The 25,131-nt window shown below is 36.7% G+C and overlaps 1 protein-coding gene across 1 annotated transcript in view; it reads right to left on the bottom strand.

Annotated features, from left to right (window-relative positions):
- The window catches only part of LOC127544326 (phospholipid-transporting ATPase ABCA3-like), a 225,225-nt gene that overhangs the window by 5,216 nt on the left and 194,878 nt on the right, over positions 1-25,131 (bottom strand). Inside the window, exons 25-30 of the mRNA XM_051970919.1 lie at positions 21,620-21,814; positions 18,862-19,049; positions 5,764-5,934; positions 5,118-5,308; positions 1,878-1,951; positions 1,131-1,300 (exon numbers count right to left, since the gene is read on the bottom strand). Coding sequence (XP_051826879.1) covers positions 1,172-1,300; positions 1,878-1,951; positions 5,118-5,308; positions 5,764-5,934; positions 18,862-19,049; positions 21,620-21,814 — 948 coding nt within the window. The 3' untranslated portion in view covers positions 1,131-1,171. The remainder of the gene's footprint in view (positions 1-1,130; positions 1,301-1,877; positions 1,952-5,117; positions 5,309-5,763; positions 5,935-18,861; positions 19,050-21,619; positions 21,815-25,131) is intronic.

Below are 25,131 nucleotides of genomic sequence, written 5' to 3'. Positions count from 1 at the left end.
TAAATGGTGAAATGTTATAGTCATTAGGGCAGATGCTACAGAAGGCTGAAGTGTTTGTTAGAAGTACTAATGCAATCTGCACACAAAGATATATGATATGTAGTATTATGTTGTGATATATGATTGTGATAGAATGTTACTGTGCTGTAAGAAATTGTAATGACTGCGTATTTAAAATCAGCCTGAGTCAGGAATTCAGGTTAAGGGAAAAATCCTCAATCTTTATTGAAGTGAAGAGGTGAATAAGGATTGCAATAGCAATATGGGCAAGAAAGATTGCGATAGCAATATGGGCAGCTGCAACAGGAAGCCAGCTAGCAGAGAGAGACCTGAGCTGAAAAGCCATCGCAGTGGCAATGCGAGCAGTCTTTCCTTTCCCTTCCTTTTCCACTCCCCTGCCTCCACCCACCAAAATCGTCATTTCCTATACAACACATCAGGACTTGCACAAAGAGTAGGCGGGGGCCATTCTTTCTCCAAGCTTATATATTAATAGAGTATAGTCCAATTACTATTTAGCCTCATGTGCTTGGGACCTCAGTGCATCAACTCAAGCCTCAGCCCATTACAAGAAATGACAAGCAGGTTGATTTTTAGAAAAACATGGAAAGACTTGCATGAAATAATGATGAGTAAAATAAGCAGAACCAAGAGAATGATTAAGCTGTTCTGGGTATTATAAATATCCAAACCAACTACAAAGGATAAACAGAAGAATGCCTAGTATAATTTTACATTTATGCATATATGTACATATGGGTATCTCCTCATACTTATGGATACAAAGAAGCCTAGAAAGGAAATAATAGAATTTCTACCCAGTAGTTCTTCGGTAGCTGGGCATCCTGGAGGAGCAATTTGGAGCCAGTGGGGCTCATGTGATTATCAACTACACCTGCCTGGCAGGAGGAAGAAGCTTCCTTCCTCAGAGCCTCGGAGATCGATCCTTTATTCAGATGGCCTATTCTGTGAAAGTTTATCTTTTCTCATCTCAAGCTGGATTTTATGGGAAAACTGAGAGATTCTGTGCTCTCACCTTCAGGGTATCAGGAAGGTCAAATCTCCTCCAGATTACTCGATTTATTAACATTATACATTAGCATCTACAAAGTAAATGCCTCTCTATGTACCTACTATGAAGAAACATTAGATTATAGGATGGTGGCTACTCCTATCTCCCTTCTTCTGAAAGATGCTGTAGTCGGAAAAAATTCACGAAGACTTGCTCCAGGGAGATCTGACTGATGGAGTAATCATCCAGTTCGTATTGATCTTTGTTTTTCTCTAAGATACCAAACACCTTTGGGACAACAGATAGTAATAGTTAATAAAAGTTTTCTGGGAGCAGGGTGCAGAAAACTCAAGAGTTTTTGGTTCCTAAATATGTCAGGTGACAAAAATTAAGGAGCTGGAAATGAAAGGGTCTTGGAAAGGGAAAGACCTTTTTGTGTTTTTGCTGAATACAAAGTGTGAAAATAATAGCCCCCAAAACCTTTGATGTGGAAGGAAAAAAGAGATGAAAAATCTCCCAGAGCTTCTGTACCTGTATAGAGGCTAGTAAAGTCCTGCAGGTCATCTAAGAACAGTGTTCACAAGTCTGTGCTTGGTATAAAAGGGATTTAAATCAGTTTGAGAGCATTAAGGCTAAGAAATACTGGTCAGTGTTGCCATAGTGAGGTGTTGGAGAAGTGCAGAGAGAAGTAATGTGTAAAAGGTTAAGAGGTAGAAGGATCTGCATCCAACAAAGATGGAACAGACTTTCCTATGGTTGACCAGACCATGTCTTCTCCGAGAGGGCAAAACCTTTCTTCCTGCATCCTTCCTTAGAGATAGAGTTAGGACAGTTGTCACCTGTGAGGTCTGGGCTCTTTATTTACCTTCGCCCAGCTAAGGTCCTGGGAAGGCAGGTAGTAATGAATTATCCCTTGGTGCTCATCCTCGAGGACGCTGCCTGACAAAGAGGAAGAGATGTTATCTGTGAGGGATGGAAGGCCAAGAAGACCATTCCTTGGCCTTCATTCATTTCGCAATCTAGTGTAATAGGAAAAGTCAACCCAATTATTCATGGCACACTTGAAGGAATATAGGTGTGGATAATACAAAAAAAAGATATCTTATAAAAAATTAATACCCTATTTATCTGTATCTTATTAAACATTACACTCAACGTAATATTCTTGATGCTTCAGGGTCAATCTGCACAGCAGGTACTGTGATACCTCAAAGATATGGCTATAGAAGAAGATGGAAAAGGTGCTAGAAATAAGGATGAATGAATACCCATCCAAGCGTCAGCTTTAGAACTTGTTTTCTTGGAGAAGTCTTTAATGTTCACTTTTTTTTTTTTTTTTTTTTTTTTTTTTTGGTCATTTGCCCTCTTTTCTCACAAAAGGTTGCGTGAAGCATAGATAACATTTCTTGGTATTTTTTCTGAAAAATTCGTGACTTGAGACTCAGACAGCCTTCTTTCTTCCCAAGTGGTTTTTCTTATTCTCTATAAAGACGATTTTACTATGAATTGTCCTTTAATTTGCTAGCAAATACCATTCTAAACCCTAGCTATCCTTTCTGTATTAGTAATACAGTGGACTTTATACTCACTCCTTTATCATTCAGACTTTTGATAGAGTGTGAAGGAAGGTATATTTCATTTTGAGAATTCTTGAGAGGCTATCTAATTTTTTATTTTTTTCTTTAATAACTTTTATTGACAGAACCCATGCCAGGGTAATGTTTTACAACATTATCCCTTGCACTTACTTCTGTTCCAATTTTTCTCCTTCCTCTCTCCCTCCATCCCCTCCCCCAGATGACAAGTAGTCCTATACATGTTAAATAGGTTACAGTATATCCTAGATAAAATATATGTGTGCAGAAGCAAACAGTTCTCTTGTTGCACGGGGAAAATAGGATTCAGAAGGTAAAAAATAACCCAGGAAGAAAAACAAAAATGCAAACAGTTTGCATTCATTTCCCAGTGTTCTTTCTTTGGGTGTAGCTGCTTCTACCCATCATTGATCAATTGAAATTGAGTTAGATCTCTTTGTTGAAGAAATCCACTTCCATCAGAATACATCCTCATACAATATCGTTGTTGAAGTGTATAATGATCTCCTGGTTCTGCTCATTTCACTTAGCATTAGTCCATGTAAGTCTCGCCAGTCCTCTCTGTATTCATCCTGCTGGTCATTTCTTACAGAACAATAATATAGCATAACGTTCATATACCACAATTTACCCAGCCATTCTCCAATTGATGGGCATCCATTCATTTTCCAGCTTCTAGCCACTACAAACAGGGCTGCCACAAACATTTTGACACATACAGGTCCCTTTCTCTTCTTTAGTATTTCTTTGAGATATAAGCCCAGTAGTAACATTGCTGGATCAAAGGGTATGCACAGTTTGAGAACTTTTTGAGCATAGTTCCAAATTGCTCTCCAGAATGGTTGGATGTATTCACAATTCCACCAACAACGTATCAGTGTCTCTGTTTTCCCACATCCCCTCCAACATTTGTCATTATCTTTCCCTGTCATTCTAGCCAATCTGACAGGTGTGTAGTGGTATCTCAGAGTTGTCTTAATTTGCATTTCTCTGATCAATAGTGATTTGGAGCATATTTTCATATGGCTAGAAATAGTTTCAATTTCTTCATCTGAGAATTGTCTATTCATATCCTTTGACCATTTATCAATTGGAGAATGGCTTGATTTCTTATAAATTAGAGTCAATTTTGAGAGGCTATCTTAGATGGTGCTTATTCCAAAGCCTACATATTTTCCATTCTCAGAAAAAAAAGGTGATATTTTCACAGACAAGATATAAGTTCCAATTTTCTCTAAGTTCCTCTTGAAGTTCAAGTTTGAACCTAATTCTAGGCATAAGGGACACTAAAAACATGTCTTTAATTAAGACAATTAATTGAAAGTTCTATAAGGAACTTGATTGGATTAATTTGATGTGAAAATCTACTCTATAATATTATTTAATAAATTCTGAAATTCCAAAACACAGGTAAACCAGTAAAATAATATGGGGAAGGAAGATGACAAAAGCTATTTCCAGAATAACCTGCTTTCCAGAATAAAGTTGCTTCCTTGGGTTGAACTCTGACTGCCTAGGCAAAAAATGAATTGAAAAAATTAAATTAAATTAAATTCAGTCCAATCCATTATAATCCAGTCTAATAAACCACATAGGGCTATTTATGCAGACAATGCAGATTTGTTCTAGTTCTCTTTGTAGCTAATCCTTTTTCCAATTAAACTCATCATTCTTAGAAGTGTGTTCATTCTGTCTCCTATCTGCTTTGCTGTTATGTTACTGTTTTTCTTGATTTCTTGCTTTGCTGCTTCTTTTTCTTTTCAGTTTTTGTGCCAGTTTCCCTTTCACCACTCATACCAACCAAAGAAGACTTTCTTCCTTCTGATTGGCAAGCTGACCAACCATTTTGGATATTAATTTCCTCTCAGCTATTCTTATTTTATTCATTGTGCAGGGGCTGGAACTCTGCTAAGATGCTTTAAAAAGTTACAACTCTACTAGCATTCCTTTGTCTAGTTAGCCATCAGTGATAGTGTAGAAATCAAAGGGAATGTTAGGTTTAAATTTATATTTTCACATGGTTGAGGCTACCAGAAGGCTGCCTTTAGGGAAATGAAGAATCACCATATATCTTTTTGCTTTGAAAGACATTGTATGGTTGCTTCTCAGGGAAAAGATTTATGTACCCAATAATGCTTGGCTTCTGCATGTTGTTCCTTGATGGCATGCTACCTGGTTAGTTAGAAAAGGCAGAAAAGATGTTATTTGGGAGCAGATCAAAGATAATCTGGGATTTAAACCTAACCAAAGGTAAGCAACCTTTGGATAAATAATAAATAATTAAAAATATAAAAATATCAAAACAAACAAACAAACAAACAAAAAAACCTAAGAGGCTCTAATTATATTCATAGGGATAGGAAAAATGCTAAAAAGGGCCAGGTGCTGAAGTGGGTCCAGTTAGAGCCTCCCAGACACTATTTTTTTTCCAGAAACATCCCAGGTCAATATGGCCAATTATGGGGTTAGACAGAAAAGATCTGTGCTTCTTGAAGCCCAAACTACTTTACCTGGGAATGTCTCTTTGATGAACTCTTTGAATAAAGTCATGTTGTCCTTTTCATTGCTGCTTTTGATCTTGGCCAGCAAAGTATATCCACTCCCAAACTTGTTTTTGAGGTGCTGTGGGCTGCCTATGCACTTCAACTGTCCTTTCACCATGATGGACAGCCTGGTACATAAAGCCTCACATTCTTCCATGCTGGAGAGAAAAGAGGCAAGGAGGAAGAAGCATTGAGATACTCCTTGTTGAACAAAGGCCAAGTGTCAGACAGAGCCAGGACTCTGTTGTCTGGCCCTTGGCCTGGATTGGTAAATAGTTACACTGGAAGAGTCTAAAGCACTTGAAAATAAGGGAACAAATATCTAAGTATAAGGAGCTTCTTTTCTGCTCTCCCTCCTTTTCCAGGACCACTTACCCTACCTATCACTTAGAGCATATAATTTCATAGAAAAAATGTGTTTGAGATTAGAAGAGCCTAAAGTTTTCCCTCTGAACCCCCAAAGTTTCTATGTCTAACAACTCAGCTTCCTTTCCTATAATTTAAGGAGCTTAAAAATATAAATAAAGACAATGGCCCATGTTCACAGCAACCCTAGTTCCCACTACAGCTTTTTCTCCATCCTACAAAGAACTGAACAAGACCTGTAACCTACCTATGAGAAGTGATGACAATGGCTTTTCCAGACTCACGACTCTTTGTTATTGTATCCCAGAGCAAGCGTCGGGCTACAGGATCCATGCCTGTGGATGGTTCATCTAGGAAGACGACTGAGGGCTCTCCTATTAGAGCAATACCAGCGCTCAGTTTACGCTTATTGCCACCACTATGTGGAAAGGGAGACAGAGGAAGAAGAAGATAAGTATTATCTATCTAGAAGCATGAATTTCCAGCCTCCATGACAGAACAAAGGAAAGGTATATAAGGTAAATCCCTGAGGATCACATTAGGAACTTTGAAAATGGCAAACCATGAACTCATAGTTCTCTACATAGTAATCCTATATTATCTACAATAAAATTAAAAGTCAATGAACATGGAAAGTCAAAGCAAACATAACCTAATGAAGATGAACTGGGGAATGTGGCTGAGAGAATGACATAGTAGATAGAATATTGGCACGTAAGTCAAGAGTCTGGATTTTGAATTCTATCTCAGACATTTATTAATTGTGTGACTATAGGCAAGTCATTAACTTTTTTTTCCTGAGGCAGTTGGGGTTAATTGACTTGCCAAGGTCACACAGTCAGGAAGTGTTAAGTGTCTGAAGTCATATTTGAAGTCAGATCCTCCCGGAGTTCAGAGCTGGTGCTCTATCCACTATACCAACTAGCTGCCCCATTAACTTTTTTCAGTCTCCATTTACTCATTTGAAAAATTAAGGGAGTTGAAATTGATGGCCTCTAAGGTCACAATCAGCTTTAGCTATATAATCCTATGATTGATTAAAATTGTTGGAGAAGAGTAAATATAACTACGAATAAAGGGCATTCAAAAGATAAAATGTATTTAAGACCTTCAGAAAATCCTTGATAATGTTTTATGTTAAAGACTTTAACAAATACAAAATCAAGAGGACTATTTTGCAATGGTTAGAGAACAGTTAGAAACGATAAAGATAAATGGTCAAATGTGTTAATGGAGGGGTGTGAACAATGGGATCCCTTAAAGATTATTGCTGGACTTTGTCTTACATCTTAATAAATAATTCATATCACAAGCCATACACTTCAGTCTTTAAATTGGTAGATGACTTCTGTGGAGTAAACAAAGAAGATCTAAAATATTTCTGAGTTTACAGAAAAGTGGCAACTACTTTGAGATTATGAGACAATAACAGCTATCTTTGCAGATACCCCAGAATGTTGAGGTTTTCTTTTGAGGCAATTGGATTTGATATGCCCTGAATCACACAGCTAATAAGTATCTGAGGCTAGATTTGAACTCAAGTACTTCTGATTTTAGGGCTGGTACTCTCTCTACTGTACTACCTATATTCCTCCAGAGTGTCTCTTCACATTGGTTGGTATGCTTCTGTGTAAGGGATTATCATTTCTGTTGGTTAAACTTGAAAATTCCAGATGGATATGCTTCCTTGGCTATAATCATCATCATAATCAGAGATAAAACAGAACTCTATACTATCCTTTTTTAAGAATAGGAGAGAGATGGATTTGTATGTAGCATGGAAGAAACCAGTATGTAAGCAGAGACTGAAAATTAGAAAAAAAAAGTGGGGATGATAATGGGAGGAAATCTGTTGGATGAGACAAATGAAGGCAGCCTTGACAAGAAGGGTCATCTATTCATCAGAGAGTAGAATGGAGGAGATAGCAGGGGATGATATGGGAGAGATGTGAGATGGGGAAAAGAGGGAGTTCTTGGCAAATGGTTTCATTTATTTCTGCAAAGTATGAAGGAAGATCCTTAGTTAAGAAAATAAAAGGAGGAGTGATATGGGATAGAGAATAGATTAGGGATTAGGAGGATTGCTTTGCTACAGTGATGGTCTAGTTGAGATTAGATAACATTATATTGTGGTAGACCCAGTCATCAGTTCTTCCAACTACATTGAGCAGCACCTGGGGAGGAGCAAAGGAAGCAGGTAGTGAGAGTAATGCAGAGTTGGAGTTGTGTGAAATATGATTGTCAATAGGACAAGGGGAATAAAGGATTCGAGAGAATATGGCAGTGAGTTGATCTGGTTCACCAAGTAGTTGATACTGGAGCTACAGAAGGGATAATGGCTTCAGAAAATAGTGAGGTAGAGAGACTGAAAGTTAGAGAGAGGATGAAGGATTGGGGTAATAAGACAGAGGAAAAGATGGAATGATAAAAGAAAGAAAATAAAAGGCCAAAGAGATTACTTCAAAGAGTAAATTCAAAGATTAAAGGTGTAAGGCCTATGAATTGGACTGAAAATACAAGATTGACCTAAATAACTAAGAAATTAGATACATGACTTAAGGTTATGGCTGTGCCTGTTGAAGTATGTGTAGCAAGAAAAATCCCCCAGTCATTTAAGAGTTGAATCACTGTTCAGGCACATAAAGAAAAGTAAAGACAAAGAAATTGATTGGAGGCAACAGAGATTAGCTCCAAGTAACCTTATTTTTTTTTTCATTTTCTTTTTTTATTACTATTATAGCTTTTTATTTACAAGATATATGCATAGGTAATTTTTCTTTTTCTTTTTTTTTAAATAACTTTTTATTGACAGAACCCATGCCAGGGTAATTTTTTACAGCATTATCCCTTGCACTCACTTCTGTTCCTATTTTTCCCCTCCTTCCCTCCACCCCTCCCCCAGATGACAAGCAGTCCTTTACATGTAGAATAGGTTACAGTATATCCTAGATACAATGTATGTTTGCAGAACCGAACAGTTCTCTTGTTGCACAGGGAGAATTGGATTCAGAAGGTATAAATAACCCGGAAAGAAAAACAAAAATGCAAGCAGTTTATATTCATTTCCCAGTGTTCTTTCTTTGGGTCTAGCTGCTTCTGTCCATCCTTGATCAATTGAAACTGAATTAGATCTCTTTATCGAAGAGATCCACTTCCATCAGAATACATCCTCATATAGTATTGTTGTTGAAGTATATAATGATCTCCTGGTTCTGCTCATTTCACTCAGCATCAGTCCATGTAAGTCTCTCCAAGCCTCTCTGTATTCATCCTGCTGGTCATTCCTTACAGAACTAATATTCCATAACATTCATATACCACAATTTACTCAACCATTCTCCAATTGATGGGCATCCATTCATTTTCTAGTTTCTAGCCTCTACAAACAGGGCTGCCACAAACATTTTGGCACATACAGGTCCCTTTCTCTTCTTTAGTATCTCTTTGGGGTATAAGCCCAGTAGAAATACTGCTCCAAGTAGCCTTAAAACATTCCAAATACGGCCATGGACATCAAAGAAAAGGTCAGTTAAGATCAACCAGAACTCTGTGTAGAGGCTTGGACCAAGGCTAATGGAAGATGGACCAGTGTATATAACTATTCCTTCTGGAGAGACAAAAGGCTTTGAAAACTGAGGTTGGGGCCCTCACCAGGAACAATATTGAGAATATAGCTATAATGGATGATCTATGATTTTATACAACTCTGGACAAGATGGGCAAATGCATCCTGGTATACTTAAGAAAACATAGTACTGCTTTTTCCAGAAGCTTAAGGAAGAATGACACTTGGAAATTTAATGAGGGGTACTTAAGGCTGCTTAAAAAGTTAAACCTGTGCACAAGCAAGCTTACTGGATCTTTCTGTCTTAAACTCATAAGACACAGGTACAACAAAATCAACTTCATAAATATAAAATTGGGTGTGTGTGGTTAGGCAATTATTGTTCTGGAAAAGACATAGAGGTTTTAGTGACCTATAAGCTCGGTATGAGTCTGAAGTACTGTATGGAAATAAAAAAAAAAAACCCTAATGTGATCTTGGGCTGCGTTAAGAGTTATAATACTTTCCTGGAGACCTTCCAAAATGACATGACTATTCCTTGAGTCTGGACATTCAGCTAATTCTAAATCTACCCAGTCAAATCTATTTTTTTTAAATTTATGTCTCTTGATTTTCCTTACAAGAATGATATAAAAAGCACTCTATTAAATGTTTGTTGAAATCTGGGAAACTGAGATCTACATAGTGTTTAATCTACCATTCAGTCATAATGTTGAAAAAGGAGACAAGGCTAGTCTGACATGTTCTTAATGAAGCCATACTCTTCTAGATGTCCACCAATATCCCTTTAATGAACTGATTTATAATTTTCCCAGGAATTAACGTCAAGCTGGTCTAAAGTGTGGAGACTTTTCACTTCTTTTTTAAATAGAAAGTTGTGGTAGAACATTTTTACTTTCTATTATATTTCATATATCACTAATAAGATCATAACAACATTGCCTTTATGAACTTTTGTTTCTGCCATGTATTATAAAAAATTTTTTTGATGGTGTGTTATATCTCATCACTAGAAGTCCTCCCTTGAAACAAATACAGTCAAGCAAAATAAATCAACACCTTGGACAAGTCTGAAAATGAGTGCTTCACTTTGTACAACTATTTCTATTACTTCTCTGTCAAAAGAGGTGTGTGTGTGTGTGTGTGTGTGTGTGTGTGCGCGCACGTGTGTGCGCTCGCTGCCCCATGCTTGCTTTATTGTTAGTTTTTTGAAATCATGATTGGTTACCACATTTATCAACAAAATAATAAAACGAGTTCTGATTTGTAATATTTGCTCATTTCTGAGGTACACATGCTCATACTATAAATTTAGTAATAAACTTTTATTAGCCAGTTCAAGCTGGTTCTAGCACACTGATGGTTCCTTGCTCTCGAAAGGAGCTTACATTCAAATGGGAGTAAGGCAACATACAAAAATAAAATCAAAAAGTGGAGGGAAAGTAGGTGCCCATTTGGGCTGAAGTAAGGTGGAGAAAGAAATCTAGTAAGTCAAAAGTGGAACAGAAGAGGAATGAAGGAACAAACATTTCCAGTTTTTTCCCTTTTCTTAAAATGGAGATTTTTCAGAGGAATTGATCAATTAGAGGAAAGGGCCACAATGGCATTTTCATCTGGTGGTCATAGGAAAAGAGTAAGTTCCAGGATGAAAGAGTTGTTTCTAGTAAGTACTTGAGATAGAGAAATTTTCTTCTAAAGATTGCTTTATTATAATTTTCACTGAGTTGCAGTTTGTAAAGGATGTGTTTAATATTTCTCCTTTATGGGGGCAGCTAGGTAGCCCAGTGGATAGAGAATCAGCTCTCAAGTCAAGAGGACCTGAGTTCAAATCTGGCCTCAGACACTTAACACTTCCTAGCTTGTGTGACCCTGGACAAGTCACTTAACTTTAATTGCCTCAGCCAAAAAAAAATTCTCATCTTTTTGTAACTGATTATGATTATATTTTATGCCTTCTTAATGAGTTCTTAACATACGGTGTATGAACTTGTTTCAAAGTATCTTAATAATTATACTTCAATATAATTTATTTCATTTGGATTTTATACATTTAAAACATTCTGAGGAGAGGTCCTTAGTCTTAATTAGACTGCCAAAGAAGTTTATGACACAATAAAGGTTAAGACCACCTCCTCTGGCACATATTCAATTGCCATAAGGCTAAGGAAAACTATTTAAGATTACCATTTAGGAATTACTGGAAATATACTATATATAATTCTTTTAAAATTCTGTTCAGGTCAGATCCTTAGTATCTTTCTTGTTCATCTGTTTGTTGGATTTGTTGAAGTCCGAGAGAGCCATAAAGATGCCCCGAGAAATTATTGTTTTACTGCCTATTTCTCCTTTTTCGTTCATCAGCTTTTCCTTTAAGTACTTAGATGCCATGGTAGTTTAATACAAATATATTTATTGTTGTCATTATTTCATTATCTATGGTGATTTTGTGTATATGATAGTTTTCCTGTTTAATTATTTTAATCAAGTCTATTTTTAGTCTATTTTATGCCTTGTCTGAGAACATGACTGCTGTTTTTTGTTTGCTTTTGGATTCAGCTGAGACAATAAATTCTACTTTGGCTTCTCCATTTCTTATTTCATACCTTTACTTTATGCATCCCATTTTTGGAGTCTCAGTGGTCAATTCATTAAATTTTTTTGATGTTCCACTTGAAATTATTGAGATTTTCTTTTTTTTGGATTTTTTTGTGATTCTAATAATCCATAGTAATTCATTATTTTTAAAGCATTTTCCTCTAATCACTCATATTGCCAACTTTATTTCCTAGATTGGAGTTTTGTATTTGTGTCTGTTTTTCCTCCTTTTGTAACTTTTGTATAGAATTGCTATGCTAAGATTTTATCTCCTGATGCTGCAGAACTGAAATGAGATGCTAATGTAGCAGGGTCTTTCCTTCAGTGTAGTATGGATGGCATTACCCTGTTACCTGATTTTGTCTTCTTTATTGTGGACCCTTGATGGGAAGCTGCCTAGGGCCATATCCTGATTTCTTCAGTCTGGATCTGGGATATGGAGCTTCCGTGGCATCCTCAACTGAGAGGCTGTCAAAACCTTATCCCTTTCTTTTGGTCCTGATACCAATTAGAAGGAGAACTAAGACTGAATTTATCAACTGTGATCATTTCTTTAAAAACTGAAAGATACCAGCCCTGAAATGTTCAAATTTGTCCTTAGACATTCACTAGTTATATGACCTTGGGCACTGATTGCCTCCAAAAAAAAAAAAAAAAAAAAAAAAGAACTGAAGAAAATAATGAAAAGATTTTAATTTAACCCTCCCCTTGCCTGTTTGTTACCAAGCTTGATTTTATGTGGTTTTCTTGCTATTCCTTTAAGGAAAAGTTTTATAACCTGGGTTCCATGGAACATGGTTAGATTTCAGGATGATCTGTGAACTCAGATAAAAAAAATTCATCCTTGTTTTTATTAACTTCTAAATGAAATTTACTATTTTCTTGAATTATGAATGTAGGCCAAAACTACTATAGTATTAATAGAACTTGTGACTTTGTCGCCAATAGAATTTCCCATCATATTACAGTTGTTACAGATATCTTAACATGTGATTTATACTTATCACTACTTCAAAAACTCTGTAAGATGGATCCCCTTTCAAACTCTTATAGATTACATGTAACTGCAGTCTTCTTGTCTACATATACTCATGTAGCCAATTATTAGCCACCAAAGATGAAGTTAAATGTTCTAGACAGCTATGCAGCTTTCTAGTATTCCTATCTAAATTCCCTCTTTATTGTGGATAAATATGTGGAAGAAGTTGAGTTCTTTTAATTGTTTGTTAAAACTTTGTAAAACTGGACTGTTCAAATGAGAATCAAATTCTTTCTAATGTGGCCTTTAAAAAAACATTGACTGCATATCTACTACGGTCTATGAGAGAGATTCTTTCTTTTGTTTGTTTTTCTCTTTGTACTCCTTTTTTTGTAAAATGTTTTATGAAGTAAAGGCATACATATGCAGTATAGTTCAGAAGTGTTAGTATATCATTACTTTGCTAAAAACCCACATATTTTTAAAAAAGCCTTTTATAGGAGAAGGGTAATATCATTATCAGAAATGAGAACCTTTACTTTGAGGAAGGCACGGGAAAGTCACATAACTCCATTCATCAATAAACTATTTCTAGATAGGACATGATGCTTGAATTACTGCTATAGGTGTGTGGCTACTGGAGGGTTAACAGACATTAAAAGTATTAGAAGTTCTAGATAAATTGTAACCTTATCTTATTTACTTATCATACATTTTTCTTGAATAACATATTTAGTTAACATTGAAGTTATTTATTTCTCAAATTAATCACTTAAACCTCAAATTATCTTCATTAACAGACCCAATTTTAGTGAAGGAAATACAATGGAGACTATCAATTTACTTTTTCATTCTTTACAACAGCTTTTCTCAATCTTTTCATCCCTCCTCAAACTTCCCATGGCTTCTCTTCCTCTTTCAGCTGAGAACTATGCCTCATATTTTATGGAAAACAATTGAGGCCATTCACTGCTAACTTCTTCTCCTCTTACTCAGTTGCCTTCTTCCACTTTCTCTTTCACACATTTCACATGATGAAGTAGCCTTTCCCCTTGACAAAGTCAACTCCTCTACTTGTTAAAATGATCCCATTCTTTCCTGTCTCCTCTAACAGATCATCTCTATTATCCTCACTCTTTCACTCATCCTTCTCTATTTGCTCATATTTCTACTTCTTAAAAACATGTCCATGTCTCCCCATCCTGAAAAAACCCTTACTTAACCTTTCCATCTCCATTGACTCCCATGCCTCTTTTGCTCTACGCAGCTGAACCCCTCAAAAGGATTATCTACAGTAAATGCCTCCACACTTTCTTTCTTCTCACTCTTTTTTTCATTCCTTATTGTGGTGTTCTTCTTTAAAATATAATGGTTTTCTCTGGGAACAGGTTTCTTGGGGAGGTTTTCTGGAGGCAGCCTTAGTTTCAGTTCAGAGTAATAATCACTTCAAATGCTCCCAGCTGATAAAATCCAAACGTTTCTTCTCTCTTTCCTTGGGCCCAGTTAGCTTTCTTAGAGGCCTATCTCTCTGCTTGGTTCCAAGAACTCTTGCTGCTAATCTTTTGCCTCTTTCAGCTTCTGCTTCTCTTCTTCCAAATATCTCCAGCCAGCACCAAGGTAAAAGTTGGGATGAATCTGACTCAGCCTCCGAGAGTGGGCTTGTGGGCTTCTGTATCTCCCAGAGTGCCCCTCTCTGACTCCTGGCAATGTTCTGAAGCTCCAAGAGTTTCTTTATATATGATCTCCCAAAGGTTGACTCCTCCTCCGAGGGAGGGATTAAGGGAGGTGTGAATTCACAAAGTTACAAAGTTAACTTTGTGAATCTCCCATACTTATGAACTCCAATGAGTACTTAAATACATTAGTGAGTTAGAGAATTTGCTAAGTACCATGCTAAATTAGGCAACTGACCTATCACTTTGTAAGGATTTGCTCTAAGGTGTGAACTAATAAGCATTGTATCAATTTCATTGAGTTAACACTAGGATTCTAACACCTTATAATCCAACTTCTGATCTTATCATTCCACAGAGACTGATCTCTCCAAAGTTACTGATTACTTAGTTGTCAAATCCAATGCTTTTTCTCAGTCCTCATTCTCCTTGAGCTTTCTGCAGCTTTGACATCATTTATCTCCCTCTCCTATTTGGGACTCTCTTCTGTACAGGTTTTTTAGAACAATCCTCTCTTCTGCTTTTCTTTCTAATCTGACTGCTCCTTCTGTCCTGCTGGATCCTCTAGCAAATCATGCTTTCTAAACACCGGAGTCCCTGAGAGTTCTACTCTAGAAAGCTCTTCTCCTCTATCTGTACTACTTCATTGGTGATGGCATCAGCTCTCATGGATTTAATTACTATCTCTACATTGATGGTTCGCAAATCTACCTTTCCTGCTCAAGCTTTCTACTGACCTTCAATTTTGTATCTCCAACTATCTTTCAGACATCTCAACATGGACATATGATAGACATTTTCAACTCAGTCTGTCCAAGACAGAATTCATTCTCACCATTCTGTCCCTATGATCTAATATGTTAGGTAAAGGGCAATACCACACTCTTGGTTCCTCATGCTTACAACCTAGGAATCATCCCAGATTCCTCATAAATCTCTCACCACCCATATTCAAATTGTTGCTAAGGGCAGTTACCTTTGCAAGTCCTTTGACTGTATCCTCTTCTTACCATTTTATAACAGCCCCTTGTCACCACTGCCTGTATTACTGCAATAGCCTACGAGGGGATCTGCCTGTCTTTAGTCTCTCCCCATTCCAATCTATATTCCATTTAGCCATTAAAGTGATTTCCCCAAAATACAGATCACCTCCCTACTCAATAAACTCCAGTGCTTCCCATTTCTAGGAGCAAAAATAAGATGCTCTGTTGGCATGCAAAGCCTTTCATAACCTAGCCCCCTTCTTCCTTTTTAATCTTCTCATACTTTACTCCCAACATCCAGTGACTTTGGCCTCCTGGGTGTTCCATGAACAAGATATTCCATCTCTTGGCTATGGGTATTCTCCAGTTTTCTCTCTAACTACTCCCCCACACTTTAATGGATGGAATGTTCTCCCTCCTCAGCTCTGAGAACTGACTTCCCTGGCTTTTTGTCCCAACTAAAGCACCATTTATTGAGAATCCTTTCCCAATCCCTCTGTTAGTTAGATCCTATTTATTCTGTATATAGTTTGTGTTATATATATATATATATATTTGTATGTTGTCTCTCCCATGAGACTATAAACTCTCTGAGGGACTTTTTGTATTCCCAGTACTTAGTATAATGCCTGACACTCAGATGCTTAATAAATGTCTACTAAAATAATTGTTACTGGGACCTAGGTCAGATATGTTTCCATACTAATGAAGTCACAGCAGCTAAGTTGTGGGAACTGAAAGTAGAAGGTATTAAGATTTTTATTGGCCTCTATTTCACCTCAGGGCTATCTAAAGCAAGCAGATAAAACCAGAAGAAACAAGAGTGACCTGTCAAGGATCACATAACTACTAAGTACTTGAAGCTGCATTTGAACTCAGGTCTTCCTAACTCCACACACTGTGCCACTTAGCTTCCTGCTTTCAATAAATGTTTGTTGATTGATCAATTAGAAAGAAGGCCTCTTTTTAGTGAAGCAATGTATTTTCAAGGATTTGTTTCCTGAGTGCTTATTATACATAAGGAAGTATGCTAGATTATACAGTACTTTTTAGAACTGTAATTTCACCTGTATGGACCATTTCCAGTGTGGAACTTCATTAGTGAACATCAGCAACTTAACTGTAACTTATAGTTTAACATAGTTGTAAAGTGACTGTCCATGGTCCCAGATCTCAGAGGAGGAAGGACATGGGCCTATATCTTTCTTTTCTTAAAGGTCCTCTATCCACTGTGCTAATCTTCATCTTGCTAAACAATGGAAATGTGGAGACAAAAATGAAAGAGTTTCTGTTTTCAAGAAACTTACATTCTACTGTGTTATCACAACATGTAAACAGATAATGATGTTTGTAGAGGAAGAGAGCTTTAACAATTGGGGAGAATAATAAAAACTTCATGTAAGTGGTACTATTTGAGATGAACCCTGAAAGAAACTTAGTATTCTAAGAGATGGAATTGAAGAGAATATGTTTGAAGCAAGACATTACAGGGCTGTGCAAAGATATGGGAATAGAATGGAAGATTAATTTGGTATAACAACTAGTAGGCCACTTTGACTGAGATATGGAGTGCATGGAGGGGAGTGACATAAAAATACTGTTAAGGCATTTGGGAACCTGGTTGTAGAGAGATTTTTAAAGTTCCAGGCATTTTATCCTAGAGATAATAGAGAGCCACTGAAAATTTCTGGATAGGATAGTGACATGTCTTTGTCATCCTGCATGTTACAAATATTAAACTGGCATCTACAGGGAAAATGAAATGGAGAAGCAAAAGACTGGAAGCTTCAAGAAGAGCATTTAGGAGGCTCCTGAAATAATCCTGGTGAAAGACGGTAGAGGTTTGCTGATATAAGCAATACTGTGGAGACAGAACCAACTTGACTTGGTAATTGATTGACATAAGATTTAGGTAGAGAAAAGATGATGCTGAAGATGTGAACCTGAATGAGAACAGAATCAAGAAGCTAAGAGAGAGGAGAATACAATTGAAGACCCTAATTGACAGTTTCAAAAGCTACAGAGAGATCAACTAGACTATAGATTGAGAAAAAAGCCACTTGATTTATGAGTTAAGGGATCAATGATAACTTTAGTTGAGTGGTGAGTGTGGAAGCTAGATTACAAAAATTGAGAAATGAACAGAAGGTGAAGTAATATAGATAATTAATTTAGATAACTTTTTTGAGTTTGGCTATGAAGATGAGAAAAGCTACAGCAAAACAGCTAGAGGTGGGGGCTTGCAGCCCAGGGGGCTTTAAAGCTCAGGGAGTTTACAGTCTCATGGGGGAAACAACATATAAATATATACATAACAAACTATATGCAGAATACATAGGCAAGGTCAAGTAAAGATTTGTTGCTGTTGTTGTTTTCTTTTTAAAAGAATGTAGAGACATGGAAATATTTGTGGGCAGCAAGAAAGGAGTTTTGCAGATAAGATGATACTGAAAATGAGAAAGACAAAGTAATACTTTAAGGGACAAGTTTATGGAGATTAAAGGAAAGAATGAAATCAAGAGAAAAATATAGAGGGAGTTGTCTAGTAAAAGAAGGATCATTTTTTCTTCATCCATTGAACAGAGGAAAGAATGAGATATGATGTAGAGAAGTTTTGAGAAATGGAATAGGAGAACAGCAAATTATTAAAAAATGGCCTCTACTTTCCTGGGGGAAGGTATCTCATAGGACAAAATTTTTTGTACAGCCCTTTAGCCTATATATGATCAAAGGATCTGGCAGGATGAAACTGTCATAAGAGCAGGAATAACTATAATCTTGATAAGACCTTATGAATCATTTGCTCAAGAGATTATTTGCTAGATGCCAGGGAGCTTTGAATATATACATACATATATATACACACACATATATATGTATTTATTAAAGCTTTTTATTTTTCAAAACATATGCGTGGAAAATTCTTCAACATTAGCCCTTGCAAAACCTTGTGTTCCAATTTCCCCCTTCCCCCATGCCCTCCCCTAGATGGCACGTAGTCCAATGTATGTTAAACATGGTAGAAATATATGTTAAATCTAATATATGCATACATATTTATACAATTATCATGCTATGCAAGAAAAATCAAATCGGATCAATGAAAAAAAAGAGAAGCAAAATAAAATGCAAGCAAACAACAACAAAAAGAGTAAAAATTCTATGTTGTAAACCACACTCAGTTCCTACATCCTGGATGTAGATGGCTCTCTTCATCACTGAACAATTGGAACTGCCCTGAATCATCTCATTGTTGAAAAGAGTCATGCCCATTAGAATTCATCATCATATAGTCTTCTCTTGGTTCTGCTCATTTCATTCAGCATCAGTTCATGTAAGTCTCTCCAGGTTTCTGAAATCATCCTGCTGGTCATTTTGTACAGAACAATTATATTCCATAACGATCATATACCATAATTTATTCAGCCAGAATATTCTCTAATTGATGGGCATCCATTCTGACAAGATTTTGATACCTGAGTTGAATCATTTGTTCTTTAATCCTTTATTCTGAAAATAAGATACTTGTTAAAAGAAGAGGGGGTTGTACCTGTATGTTTTGATGAGTTTGTCTGAGTGAGCTTCTAGAAGCAACCCCTGAAGCATATCCTTCACAAGGCTATTAATGTGGCTCTCAGGGATGCCATGAAGCCGGGCATACATGACCAAAGTCTCACGTCCTGTCATGTAATCCAGTAAGGCATCAAATTGAGGGCAGTAACCAATTCGTTGTTGTACCTGAAATAACAGCAAAGACCCCAGGCAATGGATACAAACTTAATGGTGGCCCCAAATAAGAAAACCATATCCTGTTGTAAAGGGGTGGGTCCAGGAAAGGCATCCCAAAAGAGTTGTAAGGGATGTTATTCCCAAAAGTTAAATATGGTATCTGTTTCCTCCTGGACCTGTTCCTTTATATGTTGTCTAAACTTCTAAACCTGACTAGACAAAAGACCTGGTATCCTTTTTTGCTTATGTAACTTTGTTCTGCCTAGAAATTTTGTTCTGTTCTGTTCTCTGTAAATTCTTTCTATTGCTGGGAGGGCTTTGGATTCTCTGACATTGGACTTGTTTTTGGAGTGAATTAGGACCTCTCAATGCCTTTTTTTTGGTTGAGAATTCTCTCTAGCCAAGAATTCTCTTGTTTTCAAAACAAGGCTAAGAGGGTCTCGGTCTCTCTCTCTCTCTCTCTCTCTCTCTCTCTCTCTCTCTTTCTCTCTCTCTCTCTTTTTGCTGAGGTAATTGGAGTTAAGTGACTTGCCCAGGGTCACACAGCTAGGAAGTGTTAAATGTCTGAGACCAGATTTTTTTTTTTTGGATTTAACATATATTTTAACATGTATAAAATATATTGAATTCTTTGCCATATAGGGGAGGGGGTGGGGGGAATGAGGGAAACATCTGAAACACAAGGCTATGCAAGGTGAGACCAGATTTGAACTCAGGTCCTCCTGACTTTGGGACTGGTGCTCTGTCCACTGCCCCTTAAGAAGGTCTCTTTGAATGGCCAACAGATCACCATTATCCTCTTTCTCTGCCAGTTCCTTCTGGGAAGGTTTGGCTCATGCAGAATATGGAGACAGAGTTACTCTTGGGAAATGACATAAAAAGATGCTGAATAGATCAGTGATATTGCCAATTTCATTATGCTTTCATAGTGGTTACTCATGAACCGTCTTAAAGCTTCATGATCACAGATGAGAAAAGTAAAGTCCTAGTCATAAGGAAACTTTAGTCAGGGGACAAAGCAGATTTTCAGAAGCAGGGAAGTTTGTTTGATATGGGTAATGAATATTTCAAAACCAGTCAATTGAATTAATAGGATCTGGATTTTTATTGGAGAGAATAGACTCATCTTTTTTTTCCTTTCAAAAACACTTTTTAAGAGAGATTCTGGGATCTGGAGGGATCTGACTTAATTATACTGGGAACATAAGACTTAAGAGCTAGAAATGACCTTAGGGGTCATCAAGTACAATAAAAAAAAAAAAAACAAAACAATAAACAGATGAGCAAAAGTAGGCCTAGAGAGGTGAAATGGTAACATGGCACAATGGAAAGAATACTGAACTTTTAGACAGTACCTATGACCTTCAATTTTCTCCTTTTATAAAATGATAGATTTGCATTAGATAACCTCCAAGATAACTTCCAACTCTCAACTTTTGATTTTATGACTTGCTCAAGGTCACAAAAATAAGGAACAAAGCTATGATTTGAATTCAAGTCTACAGATCTCAAAACCAATGTGTGGAAGCTACATTGATTTAATTATATAATGCATTACTGCTTTTGGTTCCAATTAAAAGAATTCATCTAAATATATTACTAGTCAATAGACAAGTCAATTATATTGTAATAGCAGTAGGCGTACTTTGATAGTCTAGGAATTCACATGTACTAACTGATTTAGATATTATTATTAGGGATAAAACCTCAGCTAGACATCATCTTGGAGTAATAAAGGCTGTATTTGAATCAACAAGGACTTCACGTTTCATACTCAAGGATTAGCTTCTGTGACAGGTCACAGAATTGCAGATTGTTGCATCTTGAAAAGACTTTAGAAATTATTTAGTACTATATTTATGGTATAGATCAGAAACCAGAGAGTCATAAAGATTAACTGATTTTCTCCAAGGTGACTCCTTCTTTGTAGTTAGGAAGAGAATTCAGGACTTTTGCCTTCTAGGATAGCATTCCATGGATCTTTTAAGATCCCATTAACATAATGTTTCATTCAGGGCAGTTCAGAGACAGACAACAGAACCAAGAAGACCTGGAATAAGACTTGAGATACTTTTGACCAGAAGTACTCTTTTGGATACTGAGTGCTCACCTGGTAAAACAAAACAAAACAAAACAAAAGCCAACAGTGATCTATTCAAACACCTTTATGAGTTAATAGAGGTAATCAGGTCTGCTGGGCTGCCAAATACCTGACCAAGAGGTTGGAAAACTAATGAGGCTGGGTGAAGACTAGTGAGTCTATAGTTCTGGAGATACCCCAAGGAGTTTTCTGTCATTCTCAAAGGAATGAAGAATGAATAGGGGCTCTCTTATTTTTCTCTATTCTAGTTTATTGAAAACATTCTCCACTTGAATTTTTAGAATGCTTATACTTCATGACCTTTTCCTAAGCCTATACTACTAGTTTACTATTTATCCTTATATATGTTGTTTAAGGATAGTCATTGTCCCTCAGGATGATACCATTGCTTCTAGTACCTTCCTTTCATTATTTCCTTTTACACAAATACTACTTCTCAAAGTAGCTGACCCGTATCATTCCAGCCATAGCATCCTACCTTTTTAATCTGGGTAACGATGTTATAGCCATCAATATATGCTGTCCCAGAGGTGATTGTTTCATCCCCCGTCAGCATTTTGAAGGTCGTGGTTTTCCCTGCTCCATTGAAGCCAAGCAATCCAAAGCATTCCCCTTTCTGAACAGTTAAGGACATCCTGTTTACAGCTAGGAGGCGCACTCTTCTGCCATATACCTGAGATTTAGCCAAAAGGAAACCCACATATTTGACAAAATACTGTTTATTAACTAGGAAAATCAAAGCCACAGTCCCTTAAGTTAATCCTATTCCTTTCTCCCAAAGCAGCAGTATAATTGTTGTCTCCTTCTAGTTCAGAAAGCTTCTCCATAATATTAATATTTACGATCTCCTGTTGGCCAGGGACACTTATCTGACATGAGTCAGGTCCTTTATAATTTATATCAAGAATTCATAGCCTGGGGGTCGTGTTTTTTAAAATATTGTGATAACTTTATTTCAATGTAATTGGTTTGCTTTTGTAATCTTATGCATATTTTGTGAATTTAAAAGCATTATTATGAGAAAGGGTCCATAGGCTTCACTAGGCTGCCAAAGGGATCACTGACATCAAAAATGCCAAAACCCCTGCTAGATGCAGGTGGCTTTACAAATGTAGCAATGGCTTCTAAAACAAAGGATGGCTACATTCCCTAACTCAAAAGGAATTCTACCAATCCCCTTTATATCACAAACACACAATACTGGTATACTTGAAAGAGCTCTAACTTTTTAAAAAATTCAGCACAGAACTTCAGTGCTTCTTGATATGTAGGTTGGCATAGTGGGCAGGCTACAAATCTGGATAGTCTGCTATCCAGATTTTTTTGGGGGAAGTAGTTATATATGCAGCTTCATTTTTTTTCTCTCCCTCCTCTCCTTTTTTTGAAGTTTTTATTTTCAAAACATATGCAAGGATAATTTTTCAGCACTGATCCTTGAAAAACTTTGTGTTCCAATTCCCCTCTTCCTCCTACCCTTCCCCTAGATTGCATGTAATTCAATATATGTTAAACATGGTTATGTTAAATCCAATATAGGCATACATGTTTATACAATTATCTTGCTGCACAAGAAAAATCAGATAAAAAAGTAAAAAGAAAATTAAGAAAGAAAATTTTTAAAAATAGTGAAAATGCTATGTTGTAATCCATACTCAATCCCCACCATCCTCTCTCTGGTTGTAGATGGCTCTCTTCATCACAAAATCATTGGAACTGGCATGAATCATTTCATTGTTGAAAAGACCCATGTCCATCAGAATTGATTACCATATAATCTTCTTGTTGCCATGTATAATGATCTCCTGGTTCTGCTCATTTAGCATCAATTCATGTAAGTCTCTTCAGGCCTCTCTGAAATCATCCTGCTGATCATTTCTTACAGAACAATAATATTCCATAACATTCATATACTATAACTTATTCAGCCATTCTTCAATTCTCTAGTGGGCATCCATTCAGTTTCCAGTTCCTTACCACTACAAAAAGGGCTGCCACAAATATTTTTACACAGGTGGGTCCCTTTTCCTCCCTTAAGATCTCTTTGGGAGAGCCAAGATGGCGGAGAGGACACACACACACATGTATCTAAGCTCTTCCTTACCCTCAGACTATTTTTTATGAAAATCAGCCTTGGAATTAGTGCTTGGAGAGCAAGGGATAATGTTGTAAAAAAAATTACCCTGGCATGGGTTCTGTCAATAAAAAGTTATATATAAAAATGAATAAATAAAAAAATATATATAATGATGACAACTTTAAAAAAAAAGGAATTAGTGCTTGACTGTCAAAACATACAAATATTGGGAGTACACATATTACCAAAAGAAGATAATCTCAAAAATCTCAAGAAAGGGTCTGTTTTTCCTCATGTGTGTGGATGGAACGGGGCTAGACCAGAAGCAGAATCAGGCAGGTAGGTAGTGAAATCATGGAAAACAGCTCATGCTGAGCAGACTAGAAGATAGTGGGGATGTCTTCACCAGCTGAAAATTTGTGGGGAGAACTTTACCACAGTGTCAGCTACTTTGCCCTGGCAGCAAGTCAGTAGGTCAGCAGAGAAGCTATAAACACAAGGGATAAAGACTGTGACCCCAAAACACTAGAATCTCTCAGGATCTGGCCACACCCACCCAGCACTGGGAGTGTCTCAGCATGATCTCAGTGCCATTAATTCCAGCACAGATGCTGAAGATAGCCCAGACACTAACCCCAGCACAGCCATTGCTGTCTCACTGCTGCTTCACTGCTACTTCCTGTTGTTTGTGGAAGAAGCTCAGTAACCCCACATTGCATCAAAAGCAGACTGCAGTTTTTTTCTTTTTCTCGATATGAGTAAAAAGGCAAAGTGGGCTCTAACTATACATAGCTTCTATACTGAAAAAGAGCAGACTTCAAACCCTGAGGAGACCAAAAGCAGATTTCTCCAGATGAAGCCCCAAATGGTGATATAACCTGATCCCCATCACATAAGATTCTCATAGAAAAAATTAAAAAGGCTTTTACAAGAGAGCTAATAGGAAAATATGGAAAGGAAAGGGAAACTTGGGCAAGAGGGTCCGGATAAGAAGACATGTAACTTATTAAAAGATAGAGTGGATAAAGAAATCAACTGAAAATAGAATTAGTGAATTGGAAAAAGAAAAAAAAAACTCTTTAAAAATAAAATCAGCACAATGGAAAAAAAAAATCCATAAAACAAAATGACTCATTTAAAAACTCAATTGGACAATTACCAAAAAAAAAAAAAAAGTAAATGAAGAAAATAATTCATTAAAAATCAGAATTGAACAAATTGAAATGAATAACTCATGGAGACACCAAGAATCAGTCAAGCAAAACCAAAAAAAAAAAAAAAAAAAAAAAAAAAAATAGAAAAAATGTTAAATATCTACTTGGGAAAATAACAGACCTGGAAAATAGATTTAGGAGAGATAATCTAAGGATTATTGGACTCCCTGAAAATCATGATGAAAAAAGAGCCTAAACACTGTTTTTCAGGAAATCATCAAAGAGAACTGCTCAGATGTAATAGAAATAGAAGGTAAAATAGGCATTGAAAGAATTCATCAATCCCCTACTGAAAGAGATCTCAAAATCAAAATATCCAAGAAATATTGTGGCTAAATTCCAGAACTATCAGACCAAGGGAAAAAATACTATAAGCAGCTAGAAAAAAAAAATTCAAATATAGAGGAGCCACTGTTATAATATAAAAAAGGATCTAGAGGTAGAAAGGAAAGTGTACCAGAAGAAAAGAAAAGTAGAGGTACTACATCTCACAAAGAAGCAAAGGAAACCTATTATATCTGAGGGAATAGGGAAGGGGGATGAACATAGTGTGAATCTTAGTCTCATCAGAATTGGCTCAAAGAGAAAATATTAGACATATTGAAACTTCTCCTATCTCATTGAAAAGTGGGAGGGGAGCGACTTCCGGGGGCGGAGCCAAGATGGCGGAGCAGGCACACACAACTCTCTAAGCTCCTCTCA

This window comes from Antechinus flavipes, chromosome 1 (assembly GCF_016432865.1).
Source record: "Antechinus flavipes isolate AdamAnt ecotype Samford, QLD, Australia chromosome 1, AdamAnt_v2, whole genome shotgun sequence".
NCBI classification, from domain to species: Eukaryota; Metazoa; Chordata; class Mammalia; order Dasyuromorphia; family Dasyuridae; genus Antechinus; species Antechinus flavipes.
The sequence above is the reverse complement of the archived record's forward strand: the minus strand, read 5'-3'. Positions and strand labels throughout refer to the sequence as shown.